Here is a 19255-nt window from a genome sequence, read left to right as displayed (position 1 = left end):
TTTCACTGTAAAAACCCAACGACAGCCAACTACATGAGCACCTGCATACTTTGGAAGTATATCTGAAGTATGATTGAATTGTAAGGCATACACTTCCTCTTCCGTAGCCTTCCATCAGCCAGGGTGGGAAAGAGTAACTTAGGAACAGCAACAGATAACAAAGATAAAGAGAGAGCTCGAAAAGAAGGTGATAGATGATTAGAAGAAACAATATGAGATATGGGATGATTAGTACAAACCCTTCTACCTTTAGAAAATGCAAAGAGGAAGATCAAGATTACTCATAAGGATGAACAACCGGATCTGTAGGCATCAAGGAAGATTGTGGAGGAGGCAAGGAAGGCTCTACTCGTTCAACTGTTGGGGCAGGTGGCACAAAAGGTTCATCCTGGGCAGTGGCAAGAGTAGGAGAGGTATTCTTGCGACGTCGCTGAGTTTAAACTCTAGGTGCGGGAGGAATATTAATAACCGGAGATGGTAAGACAGTGTCTTGAAAAATAGGTTCCTTTATTTGACTACCCTTAGAATAATACGGAACAGGCACAAAAAATGTTACATCAACACACACAAAATGTTCTCACTGAATGGCTGTAGCACATATATCCTTTCTGAGTGCGAGGATAGCCCAAAAATTTGCATTTGTGAGTTGGAGGATCATTTTTATCCCATTGGATTTAAATTATATACAAAACAACGCACCCAAACGCTTTTGGAGGAAGAGAAAAGGGGTCTTTATCTAAAAACATAAACTGAAAAGGTGAATTTTCTTTAAGGACACGAGATGAAATTTTATTCAATAGATATGCTGTAGTAAGAATTGCTTCTTCCAAAAAATGTTTAGGTGCATTCATTTGAATCTTTAAAGCCTGGGCAATAGCAAGAGTGGGTCCATTCTTTCTTCAGCAATCCCATTTTGTTGGGGAGTATCAACACAAGTAGTTTGACGGGTAACCCCTCTGAACTCAAGAAATTGCTGAAAGAAAGAATATGTAACTTAGCAGATCTCAGCATAAAAAGATGCACATATAAAATTGAGATCAATCTTTAAGAACATATAACCAACTCAAACAGGAATAGTCATCAATAAAGAAAGGAAACAAAATGACAGGCACCAGCCAATCCAGTAGTTCGGGTTGGACCCCACAAATCAAAGTGAACAAGTTCAAAAGGTCAGGAACTAGGTCCATCAGTCCTAAGTTTAAAAGAAACCTTGTGATGCTTGCTAAGTTCACGTCTCACAATTAAAACTAGAAAAACTAGGTAAGGAAGGAACTAAATGCCGAAGACTCTTAGACGAAGGAGCCCAAGTCGGTAGAGCCACTGTTACGGAGAATTAGAGGTATGGAGTGCAGATGAAATAGTTGAATAAGACAAACAAATCAAAGTGAACAAGTTCAAAAGGTCAGAAACTAGGTCCGTCAGTCCTAAGTTTAAAAGAAACCTTGTGATACTTGCTAAGTTCACATGTCTCACAATTAGAACTAGAAAAACTTGGTAAGGAAGGCACTAAATGCTGAAGACTCTTAGAAAGAAAAAAATTGAGAAGAAGAAGAAAAAGAAAAAAAAAAGAAGACTGTATATTGTATGAAAAGCTTATTTTAGGTCTCTAACTTTAACCTTGAAACTCTGATAACACTTTTAAAACAATAAAACTGTATATTGTTTGCAAATTGAATCATAATCGAGTACATAAGGTGCTTTATATAGGTTAGGAAAGTGGTAGGTGAGTGAGTGCAAGGAAGGTGGTAGGTGAGTGTACTGCACGGAGTGTATCTAGTCCTATTGTGTGTCTGGGTAAATACTTAATATGTAAAATTTGAAAGGAATAATCATGCCCCTAATTATGGAATAGTGGAATATGAGTTGTATTCACAAAGACTAGGATTAAGTTGGAGGTTAAGGTTCGTGCTTAGACTACACACGTGTAACTGTAATATTATATGCTCTTTTTTGGGTCTAGTGGTTGTAACCCCAATTTCGTATTGATCTTTATTCTTAATTCTTTCCTGGGTGATGCTTTTGGCTTGCAGGACTTCATTAATTCTTTTCTGGGTTATGCTTTTGGCTTGCAGGATATACTTCGTCTTCTCACTTTGTGGTTCAACCTTGGAGCTACTGCAGAGGTTCAAATGGCACTACAGAAAGGATTTGCACATGTTAATATCGACACATGGTTGGTTGTTTTGCCTCAGATAATTGCCAGGATACATTCAAATAATCATGCTGTTAGAGAGTTGATACAGTCACTTTTAGTCCGAATTGGGCAGAATCATCCACAGGTTTGCTTTACTTGGTTCTTTTTAATTTCCAGAATCATTATTTTGCTGTGCTTTCTTAAGCAATTTAGTGAGGGCGGACCTTGGCGCAATGATATGGTTGTTTCATTGTGACCTGGAGGTCACACGTTCAAAATGGGAAACAACCTCTCCGCACGCGGAGGTAAGGCTGTGTACATCTAAGCCTCCTTAGGCCCCGTAATGGCTGGAGCCTCGTGCACTGGGCTAACCATTATCTTGAGCAAATTAATCAACTAATCCATGATGTTTTGGTTTTAGAAGATTTTATTCCATTAGAGCTTTAGAGTATCTAAGTACGTCAATATCAATCACTAAAGGAAGTAATGTTCCTTGTTTTTAGTACATTCCTATTGTTCTGTGATATTTGCAGAAGCGTGAGAATGATAGAGAGGTTGGGAAAACGATGAGATTGGACGACCATAACTGGGTCTGACTGCTCGATTACATTATTATTTGATGAAGGAACTAAAATTAAATAAATAACCCTTAATATAAGTAGTACTCTCAACACTATCCTTCATTCTGGAGCATAGATTTCCATCATTCACAGCTTGTTAAATATCTTCACAAGAAAGATAAAAAAAATGGATGTCCCCTAATGCTTTAGTATGCAGTTCACCCAACTCAATCATCAAAGACTCAATGTACGCATTTAGCAAATGTGTTGGCACCTCATATTGCCGCTACACTTCTTTTTACTCTTTCAAATAATTTTCACCAATTAAATATGCAGTACCCAATAAATTGATTCCCTATCCATTCAATAGCCAACCCAGTCTGCATCAAAATTGCATACAATGTCACGGAATTATTAACCACAATATTGGACCTTTTTCTTCATTCTCCTTTGAGGAGTTTTGAAATACGACATACTGCTTCATGAGTGTTGCCTTGGTCTCTGCTTAAACTGACAACTCCTACTGCAAATAAAGGACATAGGATTGTCAACTAGTTTTGCCACCAAAAGGCCTGTCTCATAGAATATCAGAAACAGCAGATGAGTCTCTGGGAAAGGGAGATCCCCTCCGCAAATCATGTTAACCTCTATGTCCCAAAGTGCCCAACTTACCGAGGTCTTTCTTATAAAAATGCTAACTCAAGTTAACGGCAAGATCATTGGTTCCTGTCACCAAGTGCTGTAGCACTGCGCTACTTCCTTACCTTCTAGGGTTCAAGTCCCCACCGGGGCATGTGGGTATAAGAGATTCTTACCAGGATATAAAAAATAATAACAATATTGATAAAAAGATCATTGGTACGTGTCACTTCACTCCCAATAATATAATCATCAACATATACAACAAGAAGGATAGTACAACTTGATCTTTATTGAACAATTACCGAATGATTTGTAACTCATGTTTAAGCACCATTTAACTGAATTTATTAAATCAAGCTGTGGAAGATTTTTGTGTTCATAATTTTTAGCCTTTGTACACAATATAACCCATATTGGTTGATGCACGCTCTACTGTTGCATGTTGTTTTAATGTGGTTGCTCCAAATATATTGTCTCAACATTTACATATATTGATATAATCTAATTTCCACACAGGCTCTTATGTACCCTCTACTCGTGGCATGTAAATCAATAAGCAATTTACGTAGAGCTGCAGCTCAAGAAGTGGTTGACAAAGTTCGGCAGCATAGTGGCATGCTAGTGGATGAGGTGAAATAATAATAACAATGATTGTGATGATGAAGACGATGATAGTAATAATGGTTTGTTTTGCAGTATTCTTGCTGATCTAATTATTTTCTTTTGCTTGAGAAGGCACAACTTGTATCGAAGGAGTTAATCAGGGTCGCGATACTTTGGCATGAATTGTGGCATGAGGCATTGGAAGAAGCCAGTCGTTTATATTTTGGTGAACATAACATTGAAGGGATGCTAAAGGTGTTGGAGCCTTTGCATGAAATGCTTGAGGAAGGAGCCATGAGAGTCAACACTACCATAAAGGAGAAACACTTTATTGAGGTACTTTTTAATTTTCCTAAAAAAGCCTAGATATTTTCCTATATGATTAAATGTGAGAAAACAGAATTTACAGCCCTGCAGTCTTCGTCTTTTATTTTTGGATTACATTAGTCTGAACTTATAAAATCTCACTTTTAGATTCATTGGGGCTGAACATTCAGTCTTATAAGTTATTTCTGTTGTGACTGCCTTTTTTAGCCCCATAGTCGGTCATATACCCTTAAACACCCAATCATGAATTTCTGTCTTTCAATAAATCCTGAAATCTTTCTATCTTCAAGTTCTTCATTTGAAAATTTTATCAATTTTGATATAATGTTAGTAATTCACCTTTGTGTTAACTTCAGGCGTACCGCAAAGAATTATTGGAGGCCCATGAATGTTGCATGAAATATAAGAGAACAGGAAAAGATGCTGAACTTACTCAGGTACAAGAAATCTTTCTACTTGAAGAGTAAATGTTCAGTTCTTCATCTTAATTGAATTATTCCGATTTCCTTTCACAAAGAAATTGGAATATTTTTCTCACTGTTTCTTCTTTTATTACTGGTCATGATCATCATTATTATTGTTGTTCAGTTATTTGAACTCTGTTAGCCTTATTAGGATCCCTTCCTTAAGCCTTGCAGAAATTATTGTAAAGGCTGAATTTACCTGTACGCAACCTGTTCTGTGTTTCTATTTTGTTACCGTTTTCCCTCCAATAAAACTATTTCTATGTGTGTGTACTCCTTTGTCACTTATTTTCCTTAACATTTATTGTGGTGGTTTTGCTGGTGCAATAAAAAACTTCACTCACTTGGACAGATAATGTGGTTGGAGTTGACCGGCTTCTAGGTGAATTCCTTTGATTTTGGAGCCTTCGCTTCATCTTTAAATTTTGTCTTATTTTGTCTAATTTTTAGCTCTTTTCAAAACAATATTCTAGTAAATTCTTGTTAGGTATTCCAATTGTTGTTTGGTGCACCTTTATAGAGAAAAAAAAAAAAATAGTTATTTAAATAGATGTTCTCCATCCTTTGCTCATCAGATTCTTCCCCTCCCCCCTTCTCTTACACAGTGCTTTAAGTTGTTATTTTACTCATTTAAGTACATATTTGAATCAAAACAAATACCAGGTGCTAATTTCACTTGTAGTACCTGAGATATGCCACAACAGAGTTTCCTGTCAATGTTTTGTGTTTGAACTTGCATGCATGGCCAGAGGACCCCAGTCCATGTACCTGGACTGTTCAGTTTTGACCTGTTGATGTCATGAACTGGAATTAATATATTATTATTATTATTTTTTGACCAGGCTTGGGATCTCTATTATCATGTATTCAGGCGGATAGATAAGCAGCTTCAAAGTCTCACGACTCTGGACCTAGAGGCAAGAAGCATTTTGTTTTTATATTGGATTTACACCTTTGTCTGCTGTGATGCTAACCTGTAACAATATTTGCTTTGCCAGTCTGTTTCCCCAGAATTGTTAAAGTGCCACGATTTGGAACTCGCTGTTCCTGGGACTTACCGAGCTGGTAAACTGGCTCATAGCTTGAAAAGAATCTATTCTAAGTTAAATCTCAGTTTCTTTTTTTAATATGTGCACCCACTTTCTTATGACAGGCTTACCAGTGGTGACAATTGCATCATTCGCTCACCAGCTTGTTGTCATAGCATCTAAACAGAGACCTCGGAAATTAACAATTCATGGGAGCAATGGAGAAGATTACGCCTTTTTGCTGAAAGGACATGAGGATTTACGCCAAGATGAACGTGTCATGCAGGTTTTCACTCTCTTGTACTTGGCTGTTCGTCTTATATTGCATGCTAGTGCCTGATGCTGTTGTTCTGGTTGCTAGCATTCTGAGACATATTTTGCTTGTGGTGACTTGGATAATATTGCTCTTAAGATTTCTTTAATATTGTTTTCAACACTTTTTCAAGCACGATTTAAACCAGATTTTACATATTTGGTCAGCTCTTCGGTTTGGTGAATACTCTGCTGGAGAATTCTAGAAATACTGCCGAAAAGGACCTTTCTATTGAACGATATTCTGTCATTCCATTATCTCCAAACAGTGGATTAATAGGCTGGGTCCCAAATTGTGACACCCTACACCAACTCATTCGGGAGTACAGAGATGCCAGAAAGGTTGCTTTTGAGTTCCTTTTACGCTTCTTTCTCTCTCTACCTCTAGAGTTTTCACTTTATTCTTACGCATGCTTCTGGTTTGTAGATCACTCTCAATCAGGAAAATAAATATATGCTTAGTTTTGCTCCAGATTATGACCATTTGCCACTTATAGCTAAAGTGGAGGTATTTGAGTTTGCTCTGCAAAATACTGAAGGAAATGACTTGGCAAGGGTATTCTTCTAGAACTCGAGTGCAGTCTCTCTCTCTCTCTCTCTCTCTCTCCTGAGAATTTGTTTCTCTAGTTGCTTAAATTGGCTCTTTGTAGGTCCTTTGGTTAAAAAGTCGCACTTCTGAGGTCTGGCTCTACAGGAGGACAAATTACACTAGAAGTTTGGCAGTTATGAGCATGGTATGTATTTTCCTCTCATATATATCTGGGCCTCTTCCTTAAAACTTGGTGGGGTCCAGCAAATCAACTTTCATTTAGCTGTTATGCATATTTGTGAGACTTCTGCACTTCTGATGTAGCAGTATCATCTGTGTACTTATCTTTCTGTGGTTAGAGGGTCCCCAAGTAGCTTGTTAGGCCAATGATCGACTGAGATGTGCTTTCTAACCATTGCGTTTGTATACCTTAAATGAAATCATTTTATGACAATTCCGCTACATGGATCTTTGGTGCCTGTTTGGGCCCTATGTTAACAGGTTGGGTGATTATGCCCCCAAATTTTGGTGTAGTGTATACTGTCAGAAAATGGGAGGCCATAAATTTAGAGTAAGAATGATGAGATCTTCTCTCTAAATATCTCATGTAGATCCCATCATGTTATATGTTTATAAGAAATTTGAAGTTACTTTAGGGCAAGAAGTATAGTTAATATACTTATTTGTGTAATGTATAAGAATACTTCAATGTGTGCTAAATATTCAAAGCCCGATGCGTTTAAGTAAGTTGATCATTTATACTTGGACATTCTACTTATCTTTTTCTGTAATGTTAGCTATCCCTTGCTACTGGTCACTTAAAATGCCTCTGAATTTCCTTTTGTTTCTTCTTGTTTCATTATTGTGTTTAAATATTAATGGCACATGTTTCAGGTTGGTTACCTTCTTGGCTTAGGTGATCGACACCCAAGTAACCTTATGCTGCATCGTTCCAGGTACTTCATAGGGGTAAGATTGATTTTTGGTTAAGATTGTGAAAGCGTTCATATCAATTATGTTGTTTTGCAGTGGAAAGATTCTGCACATTGATTTTGGAGACTGCTTTGAAGCTTCAATGAACAGGGAGAAGTTCCCTGAAAAGGTGCGCTGTTTCAAATACTGAAAACTACCCTGCAACAAACTTCTACATTTTGTATGTTTTCTATGGAATAGATTTATTAGGTCCTCTAATGTAAAAGTCTTGGTATAGGTTCCCTTCCGCTTGACTAGAATGCTTGTGAAAGCTATGGAGGTCAGTGGTATTGAAGGCAATTTCCGTTCAACATGCGAAAATGTGATGGATGTTTTGCGTACAAATAAAGATAGTGTCATGGCTATGATGGAGGTATGCACACCAAAGTTTCTATGTTGTATCTCTATTTCACTGAGCTATTGTCAGTCTGATAACTTCAAAAAAAATTTACGAGGCATGGTTGTTTTGATAAGTTTCTCCAATTCTACTTTTTTATTGAGCTATGACTATGAGGAAATAGAACAGTTACTTTAAGATAATTGTTCTGCTTCTCATATCACAACAAAGTGTCTGATGAGAAGGACTAACAATTAAAAGGTCCTCTTAAAATATCTGTGCGCGCCTGAAATCTTTAGGTGGTGTTGATATGAGAACTAGTGTTGGAATATCATTCTTGATAAGACCATTTTAAATTATCAAGCAACTATTTATCCTTGTAAAATATGGCTAATTTTAGTTCCACTTGGTTTCAGGCTTTTGTTCATGATCCTCTCATAAACTGGCGCCTTTTCAACTTCAATGAAGTCCCTCAAATGTCAACTTTTGCAAGCACCCACGTCCCACCAGTAGTGAACGGTGAAGAATCTGCTCAAAATAGGGAGTTTTTTCAACCTCAGCGGGGTGCTCGTGAGAGGGAACTTCTTCAGGTATTGTGGATTCATATAAAACTTTTGCATTTGTGCTGGTTAATTGTGCTAAACAGTTTCCGTGTGTTTATGTAGGCTGTCAATCAACTAGGTGATGCTAATGAGGTGTTGAATGAACGTGCTGTTGTAGTCATGGCTCGGATGAGTAATAAACTTACAGGACGTGACTTTTCGACTTCTTCAGTTCCAACCAGCTCCATCCAACATGCAATAGACCACAGTACCTTGATATCTGGAGATACTCGCGAAGTTGATCACGGTTCATCTGTTAAACTACAAGTTCAAAAACTGATTCTGCAAGCTAGATCACATGAAAATTTGTGCCAAAATTTCGTCGGGTATGATTTTACATCAGATTTTTTTTCCTCCTTATCTTCTATTAAGTTTATTTCACGTGAGCGCTTCATATTTTGTTCCAAGTGTTGCCAAAGGAACTTGCCAATTCCGATTTTCCATTTTGAATTTATTCTTGTAGAGTTACTTCATCACTTTAATAATTTTACGAGTTGACTATTATATTGTAGGGTAAATTGCAAAAAAAAAAATTCTCCTGATGAGCCAGACAATTGCAACAGTAAATGCTAGGCATTAAAAATTACCGATCAGGAAAATTTGTAGTTATGACTTCACAATTAATGGCCCCTAGAGAGATCAATGAACCCTATACTAAAATGAACAAGAAATCTACATGGTTCAGAGATTGCGCCACCATCGACAACGACATAGACGACTTGGTTGGTCTAGAATCAAAAGCGCACACGAACTGCTTCCGACCCAATTTTGCCTCATTTATATAATATAAAAATGGAAAAAGGGCCTGGTTAGGTACTGACCAGGCCAGGCCATGGGAATAAACTCTTTCGGACAAAATCAAAGTCTATTGCAATGGACTCACCAAGAACAACGATAGCCTCAGCGTTGCTGGTTTCAAAAGGGCCTGGTTAGGTACTGACCAGGCCAGGCCATGGGAATAAACTCTTTCGGACAAAATCAAAGTCTATTGCAATGGACTCACCAAGAACAACGATAGCCTCAGCGTTGCTGGTTTCGCCAAAGCTCTATTCAAGTGGTTGTACTCATGCATCATGTTCTCATGATCATCATCATTGGTCACCAATATCAAAGCATCGAGATCTTTACCAAGTAACTGGTACTTGAAGAAAATGTTGGCATCACCGTGATGCAAATAATTAATAGTGTTTCTAGTCACGATTGCGTCAGTCAATAGTGTCTTGAAAAGTGTCTAGTCAAAGTTAAAGGTTTAATTTATGGTATGAGAAATCTGAAAACATTATGGGAATGGTAAAAGCTGTCATTAATACTCTGGGTAGTCTAAAAGTCAGTCTAGAGAATTGAAGTGTCATTTTTAGTAGTATTATAAAAGGGACAGTCTTCTATATCTGTTGTAATCAAGTCATAAGCAATATAATTTGAGTTATTATCAGATTTTAAACAGTTCTTCAGGCTTTTCCCAGATTACCCTTTAGAAATCTAGGCTCCAACGGTGATTAGAGTTTTTCCAGACTTCCTTACTATTGTAAGAAGACTTCTGTTCTTTTCTGTTTGCTTCACACTGTGAGTGGTGAGCTTAGAGATGATGCAAGTGACAATTCGCTCCACATAGAAAGATGCAAAAAAACAAGAGTGAGATATGGGTATCGAGGGTGAATAAGATATTTATGAGTTAGCAAAAAGTAGAGATGGATTTATTAGATAGATGTAAAGAATATTTTCAACAATTCTTAAATGTGGAACATTCTAAAGAAAAAATTACATGCGGTAGAACATAATATTGGAATAATAAATATGATCAATAATTGAGAAATAGAGGATGCACTAGAAAAGATGGGTTATAATAAAGCGTTGGGACTTGAGATATACTAATAGAAGCTTGGAGAACCCTCTGGGAAACGTTGGAATTGACTGGCTAACGAACTTATTCAATAAAATTCTAAAAGAAGGAACGATGCATAATGAATGGAGAAAATGTACGATCATCCCAATATATAAATGTAAAGGTGATAAAAGTAACTTGGTAAAATTGTCGTACTCAATTTGAGAGCCTGACTATCATTATATACAAGCGGAAAATTACAAATATAGAAAAGAGAATAAAATCAAATCAAAATAAAGAGAATAAAATAAATTCAAATCAAATCAGAGTAAAAATAAAAATCCTAAAAATTAGCCTATATTGAAGACCCAATAAATCTGCCATAAGCGTTGAGTCAACTTATAGATAAGATTTTCAGCATTCCCCCTCAAGTTGGAGCAAATATGTTGACTAAGCCCAGCTTGATGATGGAATACTGGAGAAGAGAAGGCCCAACAGACTTTGTGAACACATCTGCAGTCTGTTCTGAAGAAGGAACAAAAATAGGATTAATGGTACCTGATCGAACCTTCTCTCGAATAAAGTGAATGTCTACCTCAATATGTTTCGACCTTTCATGTAAAACAAAATCAGAAGCAAGCATAATTGCTGTATTATTGTCACAAAACAGCTTTGAAGAACCTTTCTGTACAAGACCCAACTCTCCCAAAATTGATTGAAGCCAAAGGAGCTCACAAGTACCTTGAGCCATATGTCACGAAGTGATTCCTAAGACGCTTGGAGGATGGAAGACACGCATGCTGGTTGGCAAAGAGCAGAGTTTGACTGGGAATAGTTCCAGGGAAGGGGCGTGCAGGAGCACAGGATGGTACCTCTTCAGAGTTCAGGCAGGTCGACTCGGTTCAGTCCGAGGTGCTTGTTGCTAGTCGTGGACTTGACTATGAAGAAAGGAGTTGTCCATTCCTGCACAAACTGGTCGGGAGCTGGAGCCGTTCCCCTGACGAGGCCATGGCAGGCCGAAACCAGTCAGCATGTATCCTTGGGAGGGCAGGTCGTTGTGGCTGACCAGGGCGCTTGCGCGAGCTGAAGCAACGCCATGGTGCCGCACGGGCCGTGCCGCTGTGCCAAATCTCTAGGTCCGTGACAAATGGTATCAGAGCAGGACTTGGGGTAAAGCACGGTGGGGTGCCCCCTTTTCGGTCTGGGAGGGGTCAGAGAATGAAGACGGTGCTTTGAAGTTGCGTCGATGAGGAGGAATCAATGCAGTTGGGGGGGGAGAGCCTCCATCTCCCCTGGAAGAGGCGTCCGTTGAAGTTGTGCATTGAAGGGCCGGAGGGCCGCGCACACCAAAGTTCGTGCTTAGTCCTTGGGTGATGCAAACCATGGTGAAGGGCGAGCATCAAGTCGGCAGGAGGCCATTGCTTGCTCGGGATGTCGCGGAGGCGGCATGACGGAGAAGAGTCACGTCCTTGACAAGTGGACGTCCCCTTGGTCCGAGGCCTATCATTGGGCGAGTGCAGTGCAAGGAGCTGCACAAGGAAGCGATGGTGGGAAGGCGAGCATACCGCATGGAGGCAGACTTTGGAAGGGAGTGGATGCAGTAGTGAAGCGCCGCACTGCGACTAGGACGTCGTAGGATTTGGGTGGGGGAGAATGTCACGAAGTGATTCCTAAGACGCTTGGAGGATAGAAGACATGCATGCTGGTTGGCAAAGAGCAGAGTTTGACTGGGAATGGTTGCAGGGAAGGGGCGTGCAGGAGCACAAGATGGTAACTCTTCAGAGTTCAGGCAGGTCGACTCGGTTCAGTCCGAGGTGCTTGTCGCTGGTCGTGGACTTGACTATGAAGAAGGGAGTTGGCCATCCCTGCACAAACTGGTCGGGAGCTGGAGTCATTCCCCTGACGAGGCCATGGCAGGCCGAAACCAGTCAGCATGTATCCTTGGGAGGGCAGGTCGTTATGGCTGACCAGGGCGCTTGCGCGAGCTGAAGCAACGCCATGGTGCCGCACGGGCCATGCCGCTGCGCCAAATCTCTAGGCCCGTGACACATAGCTCGGTATTCAGCTTCAGCAGAGGATCTAAAAACCACAGCCTGCTTCTTACTCTTCCATGATATGAGATGATTGCTATAGAAAGTACAGGAGCCAGAGGTAGAACGTCTATCTGTCTTACATCCAGCATAGTCTGCATCAGTAAAGCATGAGAGTCCAGACTGATTTCCTGAGGCATAGAACAGACCAAGACCAGGGCACGACTTAAGGTACCTCAAAATATGGTAGACTGCATCCATATGAGCTGAGCGAGGGGCATGCATGAATTAACTAATCACACTGACAGCAAATGTCAAATCGGGCCTTGTGTTAGTCAAGTAGATAAGACGACCTACTAAACGTTGATACACGGATGGATCTGAAAGTAATTCCCCTAACTCAATTGAGAGTTTAAGATTGGGGTCCATAGGAGTGGAAGCGGGTCGACACCCAAGCATGCCAGTATCTTGAAGAAGATCCAAAACATATTTTCTTTGAGATAAAGAAATTTCACGACGGGATCTAGCAACCTCAATTCCAAGAAAATATCGAAGAGGACCTAAGTCCTTCACATCAAAGGACTTTTGAAGATGAAGTTTCGCCTGAGCAATCCCTGAAGCATCATCACCTGTGATAATGACATCATCCACATATACCAATAACATAATGCAACGACCATCAGAGCGACGTCGAATAAAACAAGTATGGTCTGAGTGGCAGCGCACAAAGCCCATGGATAAAACAACATTGCTGAAATGACTAAACCAAGCTATAGGAGATTGCTTCAGACCATAAAGAGACTTCCGTAGCCTACAAACTTTCCCAGCATACTCCCCCTCAGCCTGAAATCCAGGGGGTGGTTCCATATATATAGTCTCAAGTAAGTCTCCATTAAGAAATGCATTCTTGACATCTAACTGATGCAGAGGCCAAGAATGGGCAGCAGACAAGGAGACAAGCAGTCGCACAGATGTCAACTTAGCCACAGGAGCAAAGGTAGCACTAAAGTCTTTGCCCGGAATCTGAGTAAAGCCTTTTGCCACCAACCGAGCCTTATACCGATCAATAGAACCATCGGCTAAGTACTTCACATTAAAGATCCACTTGCAGCCAACCGTTTTCTCCCCAGAAGGTAAAGCAACAAGTTCCCATGTATTATTATGGTGTAAAGCATCCATTTCTATTGTGATGGCAGACACCCAATTGGGATCCTGGAGGGCTTCTGACACAGATCGAGGAATAGAAACGGTCCCAATCTTGCCCAGGAAGGATTTATATGCACCTGAAAGACCATCATAGGAGACATACTGGGAAATAGGGTGGTTAGTGCTACTAGAAAAACCATACCAATTAGGAGGATGACGATCACGGGTAGGATAACGGGAGGTACGCTCAGGAATTGTAGGAGCAATAGGAGAAGGAGAGTTACCTGGACCTGGTTCTGAAGATGATTCTGGCAGGGGAGGTTGAGTGCGATGGCGACGAGAGTAGACCTGCAAAGGTGGAGGGGAACCCTGTATGGATGGAGAAGGAGATTCCAGGATAGTGTGATTTTCAAAGAGAGGAACAGGACGGGCAATAGGAGAAATCTCCTTCTCCAGATCACAAGAGAGAGAATCCTGTACCACAGAATTAGTACTATAAAAAGGAACAGTTTCATGAAATGTCACATCAAGAGAATGATACATATGTTTGGTCACAGGATCATAACAACGATAGCCCTTTGACATAGCAGAATACCCTAAGAAAATACACCTAATAGATTTATTATCAAGTTTATGACGATAAGGACTACGGTTATGAACAAAACAAGTACAGCCAAAAACACGAGGCAGAAGGTGAAACAATGTATAATTAGGCTGGAGAATCTGAAGTGGTGCCTTACCACCCAAAACTCGACTGGGAGTACGATTAATTAGAAAAGCAGCTGTAAGAACAGCCATGTGCCAATAGAATTTAGGCACATGCATACCACTCAGAAGACATCGGACCACAGACATAAGATGACGGTTTTTGCGTTCAGCCACGCTATTTTGCTCAGGAGTATAGGGGCAAGTGAGTTGATGTAAAATCCCCTTTTTATTAAGTTCAGACCGGAACTCATTCGAAACATATTCTCGTCCATTATCAGAACGAATATTACGGACAACAGTGTTATACTGGGTTTTGATCATTTGAAGAAACTGGGTAAATAAAAGAAACACATCAGATTTTTTTTTCAAAAAATAAACCCAAGTACAACGAGAATAATCATAAATAAATGTCACATAATATCGATGTCCAGAGAAAGCAGTAACTGGGGAAGGGCCCCAGACATCGGAATGAATAAGATCAAACATACTAGGAGCACGACTCATATGAGAAATATAGCTAGTTCTAGTATGTTTAGAAAGCTCACAAACTTCACATTGAAACTTATGGTCCTTACATGCTTCATTTAACGAAGGAAACAATAGACATAGATATTGAAAGTTTACATGCCCCAAACGTGCATGCCACAAACTAAAAGTGCGAAAAGAAACATCATAAACACTAGAAGTAGGGAGGACAGAAGCTTGAAGACTCGTTCCTGGTGGTTCCCCAAAGTAGTAAAGCCCATCACGCTCATAACCCTTGCCCAAAATCCTCTTCGAACAAAGGTCTTGCAACAAACAGTGATCTGGTAAGAATATAATTGCACATTGGAGGTTTTTTGCAAGCCGGCTAACAGATAAAAGGTTAAAGGCAAATTTAGGTACATGAAGGACAGATGAAAGAGTAATATTAGGAGACAGACAAACATCACCCTTACTGTGAATGTAAGATGTAGAGCCATCCACAAGATACACAGATTGGGTAACAGGTATGACATTAGAAGAAAAAACTGATAACTCACCAGTCGTGATCATTGGCCCCAGAATCCAGAACCCAAGTGGGTTGGTTGGCCTTAACATGAAATGTAGTAGGAGTACCTGTAGCAATAGTTGCAGTGGGAGCAGTTGAAGAAGCACCAACTCTAGAAATAAGGGAGCCAAGCTGGTCTTGGATATGCCCAATCTGAGACTGAAGCTGGCTCAGTCCAGGAAATACAGTAGATCCACCAGTAGTAACAGGAGTTTCTGCAACAGTCGCAGTACGAGAAGAACCAATTCCAGATAAACGGTTCCTAGAAAATTTTTGCTTCAGGATGAAGTTTGAAGCAACGAGCCTTAACATGTCCAACCCCTCCACAATGGTGACAAATAATCTGACCTCCAGAAGCTCGTGATCCAAAGTTGGCTACAAAAGCCATACTATCCCCAGCAGGCTCAGACACTGGTACAAGAACAGTTGAGGGCTGAATTAAACGGTGCCTGCGTGCTTCACCATCAACAGTAGCAAAGGCTTCCAACAGGGATGGCATTGGTGATGCATTCAAGATCTGAGACTTTAGTGGTTCAAATTCTGGGCGTAATCCCATCAAAAACTGATAGGTATGCTGACGATCAAGACGTTTGACAAGAAGAGAGGCTGCCTCAGAAGGAAATTCACTGAGAGGCTCATATTGAGCTAGTTCCTCCCAACGAGATCTCAAATACCCAAAATAATCAGTTACAGACAAATTCAGGCCTTCCTGCGAGGCCTTAACAATATCTTGATATAATTCAAAAATATGAGCATCATTCCTAGAATGAGCATACATTTGATTCAAAGCAGTCCACAAGTCATTAATAGAGTCATAAAATATGAATATATTATAAATGCGTTCCTCCATAGAATTAAACATCCATCCTAAAATAGTGCAATTGTCAATATCCCACTGAGCATATTTAGGATCTTTAATATCTGGCCTATTTTCAGTACCCAAAATCCACCCTGATTTGCCTTTTCCACCAACATAGAGGCGGAGGGAACGAGCCCAGGATGCAAGATTACGGCCATTCAATAGCACACTAGTAACTCGTTGAGCCGGTGTGTGTTGCGCCGAAAAAAGAGTTTCTTTATTATTACTTGATTCAGCCATAATATTAAATAGATAAATTCAACAGATTACCAATAATTTCAAATAAAGGAGGAATAAACCTGATTTTGATCAAACCAAGAAGCTGGAGACACGGCGGTCTGATTCGAAAATGCTGCCGAATATCCCGGCAGCCCCAAAAAATTACAAACACGTCTTCTGACCCTTAGTGCATGAAAAAGACTAAGGGAATACCCCTACAGGGGTCGAACCTAGAGGAGATTGACTCCCCTTAGGACTGTCGCAACAGCGACCTGAAAAAGAGAGAAGGTCTGTGAAAAAAAAAATAGGGAAGGGGCTGTAACGAGATAGAGAGAGAGATTAAAAGAGGCGGTGAAAGAGAGAGAGATGGGGGAGGCGTAGGTTTGAGGCTCTGATACCAAAAAGTAACTTGGTAAAATTGGCGTACTCAATTTGAGAGCCTGACTATCATTATATACAAGCGGACAATTATAAATATAGAAAAAAAATAAAATAAAATCAAAATAAAGAGAATAAAATAAAATAAAATCAAATCAGAATAAAAATAAAAACCCTAAAAATTAGCCTATATTGAAGACCCAATAAATCTGTCATAATCGTTGAGTCAACTTATAGATAAGATTTCCAACAGTGATATATAAATTTCTTGTAGATTATTGAAGAATTAAATTAATGAGTCATATAGGGAAATATTGGGAAATGATTTTGGGACAAAGATTAAAAAATGAAACCACAATGTCCGAAAACCAATTTGGATTTATGCCAGGGAGATTTACTATGGAGGCCATTTATTTATTTATTTAGGCAATTGATAGAAGAATGTAAAGTAACAATCAGATTTGCACATGGTTTTCATAAGACTTAAAACACATATATGATAGTTACAGGGGATATAATTTGGTATATGCTTTACATAGAAATAGTCACTTTAAATCTTTTGTATATTATTAAGAATATATGCGGATACAAAGACTAGAGTCTACACCATATGTGGCAAAGAACTTCCAAAATACTCTTAAGAATGCCTTAATCAATCCTTCACTTTTCCTTTTGAAAGGAGAGTACGAACCAGAGTGTTGGCGTTGAAAAAGAAACAAGAACAACGCATTCATATAATTGATTTGAAGATGATGTTGTGGATAATAGGAGTAAATATAAAAGATAGATTTACTAATCGAAGTGTGAAGAAGATGTTAGGAATAACGCCTATTAGTGACAAATAAGATAAAATGGAATTTGGTGGTATGGATGCATAGAATATAGACTTGTTGATGCACACAGGGTAAGAGACAGGGAGGTCGTCCAAAACTAACATGGAATGAAGTAATTAAAAATGACTCCAAAAATTAAATATTAGAGGAGACATGGTGTAATAGAATTGAATGGAAGAAGAGAATTCATATGACCGACCCCTTCATTTGGAAAAAGGGCAAAGATGATGATGAAAATGATGATAGAAGACAAAAATAGAAGTAAAGATGAATCCAGGTTATTTTGACCCCGTTTGTATTGGGATTACCATAGAGGTCACGTGGGGTAATTTTTATAGAAATTCTACAATTGAAAACATCGTTAAAAGACTTTTGCGAAAAGGTTTTACCGAAAAATGTTTGGGAAAGGCCGATCATAGATGTCACACTATCTTAATCGGCTTTATTACCAGGCTCTTTGAAGTGAATCCTTCATACATAAGTTGCCTTGCTAATCACCATGAGACTGGGCAAATTCCAAGATTAGGTAGGTCTTCTTTTTCAGATTCTTCGTAAATTGGTTAGAGATCATAACCCACATGGGCTTTGACAAGTGGTAGCACTCTCAATTGAAGCTCGCTATTTTCTTTGGTAAATGGAGAAGTGGAGAGTTTCAAGATAAACAAATAGTTTTGATTGGGAGGGGTACCACTTGTCAAAATACCCCCCGGGATTTGGTAAGTCTCTCGTAATTTTTGCACTTACCAATTAATTTAGGTCCCATGACTTGTTTGTGCATTATTACTGTTAAATTATTAGCGGCCCTATGACAACAGGGGGTTTTGCAACAAAACGTTGTAGTTGAAATTGTTTTACTTGAAAATAGTTTTGGGGATAGGAGTGGGTGGGGTTTGCACTTTGCCCCTATTTTATATAAGTGGCTACTCTCCTACTTTACAGTTATATCCTTTCTTCTATTGGAAGTGTCATTGCGTACTTGGCTTGATGACCTGTGGTGAATATATGTACAGTGTCAATTTTTCTTAAACGAGTTATATAAGACTCATGTTGTGGAGTCGGTTTTAATATCCAAAATAATGAAGATTTGGTGTTCGACATGTGTTCCGCACGGAATAAATCATTTGGATCAAATTTGATAGATATTAGACATGATAACAAACATGGTGATACCAAATGGGCAATAGCCCAGCTGGTACAAGCCCCTCCCCAAAGCATAGGTCGGGGGTTCGATCCTCCATGGAGGCGTGGGTGTGTGTGTGATTGTTTTACCTTCCAAACAAAAAACACAACTGGCATTTATGTCCTTAAAATCGGAGTTCTAGGTAACTGTCAGATGTGGAAGGGGAAAAATACTTTGTTCATTGTATAGGGTCGGATTCCTTGGTTTCGTAATGGCTTTTATTTGAAATGTCCATGTGTTTTGTTCACGAGGCTGATCATCACTTTCACTTAATACCGTTTTATTTCTACTAAATAATAAAACCACCAGGTCACTTAGGTCAAATAACAGTTTTAGTTTTACTATCAAGTTTTTTATTTGTAGATCATGTCATTGTATCGTCATGGCTTTTAAACAGAGTCCAGATCAGTAACATTGTGTGCTCGATTCAATATAAAACCTGGTTGTGTAAATTAAACCTGCTTTAACACTTAGGTTTAACTTGCTATTCAATTTTTTTTTTTATTTCTTTATTTTCATATTTCTTTATTATTGGGATTA

At 39.2% G+C, this 19255-nt stretch overlaps 1 protein-coding gene across 2 annotated transcripts in view; it reads left to right on the top strand.

Annotated features, from left to right (window-relative positions):
• The window catches only part of LOC132300130 (serine/threonine-protein kinase TOR-like), an 85833-nt gene that overhangs the window by 66341 nt on the left and 237 nt on the right, over positions 1-19255 (top strand). For both annotated transcript variants that reach the window (XM_059797094.1, XM_059797093.1), the window contains exons 42-56: positions 2073-2279; positions 3853-3966; positions 4072-4275; positions 4623-4703; positions 5573-5647; positions 5729-5795; positions 5884-6044; positions 6239-6412; positions 6498-6626; positions 6721-6804; positions 7494-7555; positions 7629-7701; positions 7810-7944; positions 8325-8498; positions 8574-8836. In XM_059797094.1, coding sequence (XP_059653077.1) covers positions 2073-2279; positions 3853-3966; positions 4072-4275; positions 4623-4703; positions 5573-5647; positions 5729-5795; positions 5884-6044; positions 6239-6412; positions 6498-6626; positions 6721-6804; positions 7494-7555; positions 7629-7701; positions 7810-7944; positions 8325-8498; positions 8574-8836 — 2003 coding nt within the window. The remainder of the gene's footprint in view (positions 1-2072; positions 2280-3852; positions 3967-4071; positions 4276-4622; positions 4704-5572; positions 5648-5728; positions 5796-5883; positions 6045-6238; positions 6413-6497; positions 6627-6720; positions 6805-7493; positions 7556-7628; positions 7702-7809; positions 7945-8324; positions 8499-8573; positions 8837-19255) is intronic.

Source organism: Cornus florida, unplaced genomic scaffold, assembly GCF_030987335.1.
Source record: "Cornus florida cultivar Cherokee Brave unplaced genomic scaffold, ASM3098733v1 CherokeeBrave_3.0.0_Hap2_Chr03, whole genome shotgun sequence".
Lineage (NCBI taxonomy): Eukaryota > Viridiplantae > Streptophyta > Magnoliopsida > Cornales > Cornaceae > Cornus > Cornus florida.
The sequence above is the reverse complement of the archived record's forward strand: the minus strand, read 5'-3'. Positions and strand labels throughout refer to the sequence as shown.